The 8,697-nt window shown below is 44.2% G+C and overlaps 4 protein-coding genes across 4 annotated transcripts; 2 read left to right on the top strand and 2 right to left on the bottom strand.

Moving 5' to 3' along the window:
- Window positions 1-101: 101 nt before the first annotated feature.
- lmgA (lemming A) lies at window positions 102-557 on the top strand. The gene has a single exon (XM_015173383.3). The coding sequence runs from the start codon at window positions 298-300 to the stop codon at window positions 553-555; it is 258 nt and encodes an 85-aa protein (XP_015028869.1). The 5' UTR covers window positions 102-297; the 3' UTR covers window positions 556-557.
- Window positions 558-717: 160 nt separating this feature from the next.
- lmgB (lemming B) lies at window positions 718-3,598 on the top strand. Its single transcript, XM_002052396.4, has one exon. The coding sequence runs from the start codon at window positions 718-720 to the stop codon at window positions 1,837-1,839; it is 1,122 nt and encodes a 373-aa protein (XP_002052432.1). The 3' UTR covers window positions 1,840-3,598.
- Window positions 3,599-3,899: 301 nt separating this feature from the next.
- Acer (Angiotensin-converting enzyme-related) lies at window positions 3,900-6,424 on the bottom strand. Its single transcript, XM_002052397.4, has 4 exons — window positions 6,215-6,424; window positions 5,586-6,150; window positions 4,272-5,513; window positions 3,900-4,209 (listed from the first exon to the last, which is right to left on the bottom strand). Exons 1-4 carry the CDS (start codon window positions 6,269-6,271, stop codon window positions 4,172-4,174), a joined length of 1,902 nt encoding a protein of 633 aa, XP_002052433.1. The 5' UTR covers window positions 6,272-6,424; the 3' UTR covers window positions 3,900-4,171.
- Window positions 6,425-7,161: 737 nt separating this feature from the next.
- On the bottom strand, window positions 7,162-8,694 carry Uba4 (Ubiquitin-like activating enzyme 4). Its single transcript, XM_002052398.4, has one exon. The coding sequence runs from the start codon at window positions 8,624-8,626 to the stop codon at window positions 7,268-7,270; it is 1,359 nt and encodes a 452-aa protein (XP_002052434.1). The 5' UTR covers window positions 8,627-8,694; the 3' UTR covers window positions 7,162-7,267.
- Between the last annotated feature and the right edge of the window lie 3 nt (window positions 8,695-8,697).

Raw genomic sequence — 8,697 nt, 5'->3', positions numbered from 1 at the left:
CATTTACTTATCGATAAGTATTGAACGAAAATATCGAGTTCATAACAGCACCAACCGAGCATAACAGTGTTAAATTGAGCATCGAACATCTCACGCAAATCGAGAGAAATAACATTGAGACGAGAGAAGAAACAAGCAAAAAAAAAACACATCACTACGGTCGACCTATTTTCAGGTGGTAGCAGAAAAAAAGCAATATTTAGCGGAAAACGAACGATTGTCCTACGGCAAATACGCACATACACATTGTTAAGCTGCATCAGAATTTTGATTACATGATAAGCAAATGTGCGCAAAATGAAAGTAACAATCAAGTCATGGACGGGAGTTGCATCTTGGCGTTGGATAGCAAATGATGAGAATTGTGGCATTTGTCGCATGTCCTTTGAGAGCACCTGCCCCGAGTGTGCGCTACCCGGTGACGACTGCCCCCTAGTGTGGGGTGTTTGCTCCCATTGCTTTCACATGCATTGCATTGTCAAGTGGCTAAACTTGCAACAATTAAACAAACAGTGCCCAATGTGCCGCCAAAGTTGGAAATTCAATATACACTAAAGTTTACAAAATTACGAAAAAGCAACAACAACAACAAATACAACGATATTAAGAATTAGAGCTAACGGGCAGCCAGAAATCAACAACAACAAGAACAACAACCACAAGCATCAATAACTTTTTTTAATTATACAAATTGCAAATCGCATCAAAATTTCCAAAATGATGGGCAACAGTGAACAACAACAACAACGCCAGCTGCAACAGCAATACACATTAACCACTGGTCTGCCGCCACTGCCAAAAAGTCTGAGCGCCGCTGCCGCTGGCACTGCTATGGGACCGGAGCTGGCGAGTGGCAGCGCGCTTGGTCAGGGCCAGGCGCAGGTGCGCTCTCACACATCCTCACCGCAGCAACTGCAACCGAACACGTCCGTTGCCGCACTGACCGCTGCGACGGGCGATCTGTACCTGGGGCCATCGACTTCCTCGGCTGCAGCGGCAGCAACGCGCAATCGCAACTACAATGGTCATGGACGACATGGCAGCTTGTCATCCACACAAGAGTCGCTAAGTGATCGTGAGAGTGTGCATAGTCGGGCCTCGTCTACGCACAGCGCGGGCGGCAGCGCAGCCCAGCACCATCAGTCGGCCGCGAATGGCAGCAATAATGCGTCGAGCACCATCGACAACCAGCTGGCCATACTGCGCCGTGAAATGTACGGCTTGCGGCAGCTGGACTTGTCGCTGCTGTCCCAACTGTGGGCGCTGAATGAGTCCATTCAAGGCTTTCGGGTGTTTCTGCAGGAGCAGGAGGCCCTTTCGCCACCGTCTCGTTCGCGCACGCCATCCGATGCCAACTCACTGTCATCCGATGAGGATGATGGTTCCTATGCACCAGTTGCAGCACCGAAGCGAAATCCACAGCCGTCGGCAACCATTGCCGCACTCTCTTCACCAGCAGCGACTAGTAATTTGCCCACAAAGTTGGCCACAGGTTCAACCACATCGCATGCATCGACCAGTTCGACATCTGGAGCATCTGGCTCGTCTTCGGCAGCTTCCTCCATGGGCAAGCACCATCATCAGCAACAAATTCCGCATTATCATCGTTCAGCAGCTCCGCCAGCGCCACCGACCCAGCACAAGGCGCATCCGCAGTTGCCGCGCATACTGCAGCAACGCATGCGGCACGCGCCGCCTCCGCCACCGCCTACGCGACCCAAGGGTGGCGGCGCGAGTAGTAGCAGCAGCAACCATAGTATTAGCAGTGTCACGCAGCAGCAGCAGCAGCAGCAACAGCAGCTGCTACATCAAAACCTACAGCATCAGAGGCCCCTATGACAAAACCCATTCTTGGACTAAGTATGCTAAACGCGTATTTGGTTCGAGAAGGCTCTATCGAAAATAGATACTACCATAACATTTCTGAAAAGTCAATTGCACATTTATCCAGGAGTCAATTAGCAAGCAACACCTAAGGCCAGCTGAGGGCGACTTGTGATCTTTACTTGGATGGCTTGCTCGACACAAACATTCAAGCTCCATTTCGTTCTGGATTTATACAAAATCGATGTTGGGCCAACGTCAAGCAACTTTGAATGGTTAAAATTTTGAATAGGAAATTGTATTCAATAATAATCTTCAAATAGTCTGGGATAAAATCCTTTGATAAGAACTACGTAAATTGCATATTTATACATATTTATAATCTATTTGTATATTACCCGTACACATACAACTTAATTGCTGCTTTGAAACAGAAACTGCATCGAACAGAGGATGCGAAATCATGCTTGTGGCAGAAGTCTTGGATCTAAAATATCTACATAACATTTGCAATGATAGCGAACATAACAATTTATTAAATTAACTATTGTGCTAATTGGACCTATTATTAAATGAAAAAAAAAAATACTGTATAACAAAGCATACTCACTCATTAGAATTAACCAAATCCGAACTCGCGGTCTAGAACATTAAATCTATCCAATTTAATGTATACTTTTTTTCTTTGTTATTTTCCAGTGTTAAATGCGATGATTCTTAATTTGTTATTGACAACAATTGTGTCAAGCTTCGCATAGATACACTCGGACTCAGACTTGACAAAACACTCACCTTCATCAAACCAATTTGGTAAACACATAATCATCCTCAATTCTTACCGTTCGTCTGACTGTCCTACTTGTCAGCTTTAAAGTATAGATCAAACTAGAGCCAGCTGATCTTAGTCCACACGCTTATCACATAGGTGCTTCTAAGAATAAACATTAAATATAAACTGTATACCATACTGGGAAAACGATCGATGTAATCAAAGCTATCAAAGCAAATTGTTTGTAAACAGAAAAGGAAAATTACATTTCTCATGAGACAAAACTTTTCCCAGCTATATATTAGACGTTTCATTAGCACTCATTTTAAAGACTTTTGCGTTGTTTCATGTATGTATATATTATTAAAACCTTTAAACAGGCGAGAGTTCAACAAAAGAGAACGATCAAAATGTATCAGAGAAATGTCTGTAGAGCAGACAATATATAGGAATATTTAAAAAGCCTAAGATTGATTTATTAATTTATAGCGCTTATATTTGGATTATACTTCCTGTTCACACGTTTCATAACTTGCACTTTAATTAATAATTATAAAAAAGCATTTAAACAGTTTTTGGAGACCAACTGAGTTCGAAGATTTATAAAATTCAAATACCCGTACTTGTCGAAACTTTATTATGTTGCATTCAAGGAATTCAATCAAAATATCAAATATTGAAAACTGCGCCAATGCATCAGCCTAATAATATCATTACCTAACGGGTTTTCAAATTCATTAGCAACTATCAACTATTTAATGCTCTAATATGTACACCAAGCATTTTTTTTTTAAATCTTATAACAATGTTCGAGTAAACAGACTCCAGAAAATCGACGACGAGTGAACGAAATTTTAGCATGTAATTTATTGCTAATAAATTGAAGATTTTGTACAAACCCTGGGACAGATAAATATCGTTAAAATGTAATATGTAATGGAAATAATTAAAGAACAAACGAATTAAAAATCATAACAATAAATATTTGCTAAACTATTCACTTAACTGCTGGCAATTTATTCAATATATGTACAACATTTGAGATGTTGGCAAATTGCTCAAATAGGATCATTACCAACAACGGCTCGACCGAATTGGCCAGTATAAATTTTCTTTCGTATTTGTGTGAAGTTTTGTGCCTGTTTGTGCACACATGCATGAATGCATGTTTCTTTTGTTTAAATGCAACATGCGTGCATGCGTACATGTATGACTACATGTCCAGATACTTCCATACATGTATGAAAAACCAAAAACAAAGAAACACTACACTACTAGCTAAGCATAAAAACTGAATTATTGAGAATCGAGGAGTAGAGCACTTGCTGAAAATACGTTTTATTTAAATTTGCAGCACAGAGACACAAAAAAACTTGGTCTCCATTTGGTCTTAGAAAGCTAACATGCATGCATACATATATGCATGCATACCCTAGCCCACACACATGCAAACACACACTCACACAAACGCACGCACATGCATATATATACTAGTTATACGCCTTCGTACAAAATATATATATATATATATATACAAGGAAAGAACATACATTGGCTCTAAAAAAAGAAATATGTGTTTTAAGTACTGAACAGTCCACAGCAACTCGATGGAATTTCTGAAAAAGATTTCAAGAAACTGAATTTGCGAATTTTGGTAGAAAAAAAATAGGGAACTCACTATTAGTATTTCCCCAGCCTAAGGGCACGCCCAGGCGGCTGTTCTCCTGCTTGAGCCATTGATAAAGCGGATCAAAGTATTCGAGTAGTGCAGCCGGGTCCATTTCAGTCTCTCCAGTAAACTCTTCCAAAACAATTTTCCAATGTTTTGAATTGCCAGCTGACAAGAATGTTTTAAATGCTTGGCCCGCCTTTTTGCTGCCAAATATATCGCAGTTGTCGAGAGTCTGTTGACTGTCGCCAGGCGCATATTGTCCAGCTAGGCGACACAAAGCCCTATGGAACTGAAATTGGAATATGTGCGCCGCAAAATAGCGCAAGTATTCGACATCGGCATCAATATGATACTTTGCGGGCGGATCAAAGTCACTATTGCTGCGAGTTAAGGGCGGTTCAAGGCCACCAAACTCGGAGCGCATCTGCCAGAAGGCGCAGTTCCATTGAGATTCATCGAGTTCGCCGCGAAACACAGCATAGCGATACTTGTCCATGGTATAGCCAAAAGGCAGGAAGACAATCTTAGACAGAGCTTGCTTAAATAGCTCATTAATGCGGCTCTTCTCGTCTAGGCGTCCGCTGCGGGTGAGATTAAGGCTCTTTAGGTGCTTGGCGGACATGGCCGATAGCGCTATGACATCGCCGACAGCCTCGTGAAAGCCCGGATTGGGCGCACCTCGAAAAACGGCAGGCTGTTGCTCATACTGCAAATAGTATTGAATGTGACCCAGCTCGTGATGCACAACGTACAGATAATGTGTGTTTAGCTCGGTGCACATCTTGATGCGTACATCGCTGTCCTGATAAAAGTCCCACGCGGACGCATGGCAGACGACTTCCCGATCTGTGGGTCGTTCCAGCACACTCAAGTTCCAGAAGCTTGCCGGCAGAGCACGCATACCCAGCGATTGGAAAAACTGATCACCTAGTTCAAACAGTTTCCGAACGCTGTATTCTTGTCGCTCCATTTCCAGCTTGACGTCCACAAATGGCTTTTCCGGATACGGTGTGAATAAATCAATGACATCGTTCCACGATTGCGCCCACATATTGCCCAACAGATGCATGGGTATATTGCCCTCAGCAGGCACCACCTCAGGTCCGTAATGCTGGCGTAGGCGGTACCTAACGTAACCGTGTATCTGTCTGTAGAAGGGCAGAAGGGCTTTGTAGGTGGCATCTAGCTGTCTCTCAAAGTCCGCATCTTCATAGAAGTGTACCCAGTAATCGGCATAGGAGCGATAGTCTAGAAAACGGTCGTTTATTTTGTTAGAGATCACGGGGGTTATCTTGTCAGCTGAGTGAGAGAATCACATACCGTTCAGATGGGCTGCCTTGCGTGTAAGGCGAACATACTTTTCAAAGTTTCCGCGCATAGGCGTGCCAGCCTTGTCGTACCATTCGCGCCAATACCATGCCAACTCGGCGGGATCACGACTGTTCGCCAGACGCTCCTGTATGTGCGGCTCCAGGGTCAGCGAGCAGTCGGTCCGATTCGTGTAGGAGCAAACACTGGTGGTAGCATAGTTGGACTGCATGGAGCTAATGGCATTCTTCAGTTCGAGATAGTCGCTAGGGTCGAGTGCATCCGCACCCAGATCCTGCAGCATTCGCGCCTGCCGTCGTATATTTGCGTCCGCGGATTTGGCATAATCACCCGCTCGAACAGCCTGCGCCAACAGTTTGTTCTGGCTCGCACTCTCCGCGTACACCACTATCATGGCGCGGCGATTCTCTTCGGTAACGTTCGTGTTGTACGTATAGGCGGCTGAGTACTCTGCATGGTAGCGTTCCCGCAACTTTGAGTTCTCTTGTTCAAAGAAGCGTTGCGCCTGCAGCACGGATGCAGAGCAGCTATTATCATCGGCACTTCCATAAGGCAGCTGAACGCGATAGAATCTTTGAATATAAGCATGTATAATCCTGGCTAGCTGCTAATATACTTACCCACAGCGCAAAGGCGAAGGCGAAGGCGAGCAACAAACTCAGATTTGACCCGTTCATTACGTCCAATTGAATCCGATCTTCCTTATCAGTAGCGCTTCACAAAGCTGCAGCACTTTTACTATTTTCTGTGCTAACGTCGAGCGCCGTTCTCTAGTTTTGCGGCTGGGCTGCTGACATTTGAGTTCTGGACACCCGCCAACAAGCAGAGCTGCTTTTATGCATGCTCCGATTCTCACACACACACACACACACATACACATACATTTAACCGCACAGTCAGGTATCGATACCAAGCCTAAGCAATTCAAAAATGGCTCTAATCTTCTGTCAGAATTAAGCGTTTATGAACACATGCAATGCATTTCACCATATATCTACATACACACATACACACACACATACATGAATATACATACATACTATGGGAATGTAATGTTTGGCTTATCATTTGTTAAGAGTGAGTATTTAGGCGTGATGGGTTTCATATTCTATTTTTATTTATTGTAGTAGTTGTTCGCAGAACGGTGTTAAATTACATTTACATATATGTAGCTACACGTTGGGATAAACATTTAAATGCAAATAGTTGATAATATTTATTTAGTGTTTTTAATGCGTGACCTGTGCCTCTGTGTTAACAAATTTTGTTTTATGGGACCACGTTTTGAATTCATAAAATCTTAGACATAATTCCAATTGGAATTCAAAAATAGTAACGCAAGTTTTGCTAGATTAATTCAAAATACGAAGCTAATTCATTGCAAATTTAAGGCCTGATCTGAAATATATGTATATATATACTATATAAATCGGCAAAGGGTACAGGGTATAAAAGAACCTGTTCATGTTATTGCGGCCTTCAAAAAACTTCACATTTCTTATAATATTCTCCTGGATTGTGGGAATAGATTATTAGTCAATCGAATGACAATAAAACATAGGCCAAATACAAATGAATAATATACAAATGTACATAATGGTTTATTTTCTATCCAAGTAGAATTTCACTATTGTCCGACTCAATATTATGGGTTCACTCACGGTTTGTTTGCTCTAATAAATTGGAAAGCTCTGGTCGACTTGGTTTGTCCAGGCATGCAAACCGCCTTCCAAGTCGCGTATGGAATGCTCGGGCAAACGGGTTCTCATGTGCTGCACGGCAATCTGTGAGTCATTGCCGCGACGGCATACAACAAATATGGGTAACTCTTTGCTCTCCAATTGCTGGGCGAAACGTTGAAGATAGCTGTCATCCAGGACGTGCGCCAAGGGCACGTTAATTGAGTCGGGCAACTGACAGATTTCAAATTCAGCTGGCGCACGCACATCCAGCAGCAAATGCGCCTTGGTCTTCATCAACCTTTGATAGTCCAGCACATTAATGCGCTCTTCCGGCTCTAGCAGCTTCACTGCGTTGTCCTTGTCATTGGCATTCATGCCGCAGAAGAGCTCGTAGTCGATCAGTCCAGTGATGAGCGGCTGGGCAGAGCAAACGTGACAGTTGGGCCGCTTGCTACGTATTTTGATGTTGCGGAACTGGCAGCTGCTGCCGTCAAAAATGAGCATACGTCCGGCCAGTACGTCGCCCAATCCGATTATGATCTTAATGGCTTCCAGTGCCTGCATGGCACCTATTGTGCCGGTAACAGCCCCCAATACGCCGCCATCACCGCAATTGGTGACCGCCTCTGGCGGCGGGGGCACCGGATAAATGCAGCGATAGCAAGGTCCCTGGGCGCCATACGAGTACACTGTCAGCTGGCCATCCAGTTTCAGTGCACTGCCGGAGACCAACGGCTTGCGCAGCATCGTACAGGCATCGTTCAGCAGATAGCGTGTGGCCACATTGTCGCTACAGTCCAGCACAATGTCATAGGCACGCATAATGTGCATTGCGTTCGAGCTGTTCAGCAGGCGTGGATAACATGTTATGCGGCAATGGGGATTCAGTTCTAGCAATGCGATGCGCGCCGATTCGGTTTTAGACATTCCACAGCGTGCCACCGTGTGCAGCGTCTGGCGGTGTAGATTGCTACGCTCCACCTCGTCATAGTCCACCAGACCCAAATTGCCGCAGCCTGCACTGCAAAGATATTGCGCCGCCGGGCAGCCTAATCCACCTAAGCCAACGATTAGCACCGCGCTGTTCTTAAGCTTAAGCTGACCGCTTACGCCAAAATCAGATAGTATGAGCTGTCGACTATATCGCGCAATATCATCGTTGTTAAGCGTTGCATATTGCTCCCTTGTTGCGTGCTGCAGATCAGCTTCTGGGTCCAAGTGTGATGCTGCTGTTCTTGACTGAAGATCGCGCAGGTTTTGCTCTTTGGCATTCAATGCAGCCTGCAGCTCGGCAATCTCTCGACGTAGTTTTGCCTTTTCTGTTTCTAAACAATTGGCAGCGGCAATCATTGGTACGTAAGTGCATTCGATTTGTTAAGTAAAAATAAGCAAGTACTTGTTTACTCACTCAGGCGGTATAT

This window comes from Drosophila virilis, chromosome 4 (assembly GCF_030788295.1).
Source record: "Drosophila virilis strain 15010-1051.87 chromosome 4, Dvir_AGI_RSII-ME, whole genome shotgun sequence".
NCBI lineage: Eukaryota > Metazoa > Arthropoda > Insecta > Diptera > Drosophilidae > Drosophila > Drosophila virilis.
This window is presented reverse-complemented; position numbering and strand designations above follow the sequence as displayed.

What these genes read in the sequence shown, in the direction of transcription:
- Uba4 (XM_002052398.4), bottom strand. Translation starts at nt 8,626, where the DNA reads ATGATTGCCGCTGCCAATTGTTTAGAAACAGAAAAGGCAAAACTACGT.
- lmgA (XM_015173383.3), top strand. Translation starts at nt 298, where the DNA reads ATGAAAGTAACAATCAAGTCATGGACGGGAGTTGCATCTTGGCGTTGG.
- lmgB (XM_002052396.4), top strand. Translation starts at nt 718, where the DNA reads ATGATGGGCAACAGTGAACAACAACAACAACGCCAGCTGCAACAGCAA.
- Acer (XM_002052397.4), bottom strand. Translation starts at nt 6,271, where the DNA reads ATGAACGGGTCAAATCTGAGTTTGTTGCTCGCCTTCGCCTTCGCCTTT. An exon ending in CAAGGCAGCCCATCTGAACG is followed by an intron (nt 5,514 to 5,585) that starts GTATGTGATTCT and finishes ACCGTTTTCTAG; the next exon opens with ACTATCGCTCCTATGCCGAT. An exon ending in AGGCTGGGGAAATACTAATA is followed by an intron (nt 4,210 to 4,271) that starts GTGAGTTCCCTA and finishes AATCTTTTTCAG; the next exon opens with AAATTCCATCGAGTTGCTGT.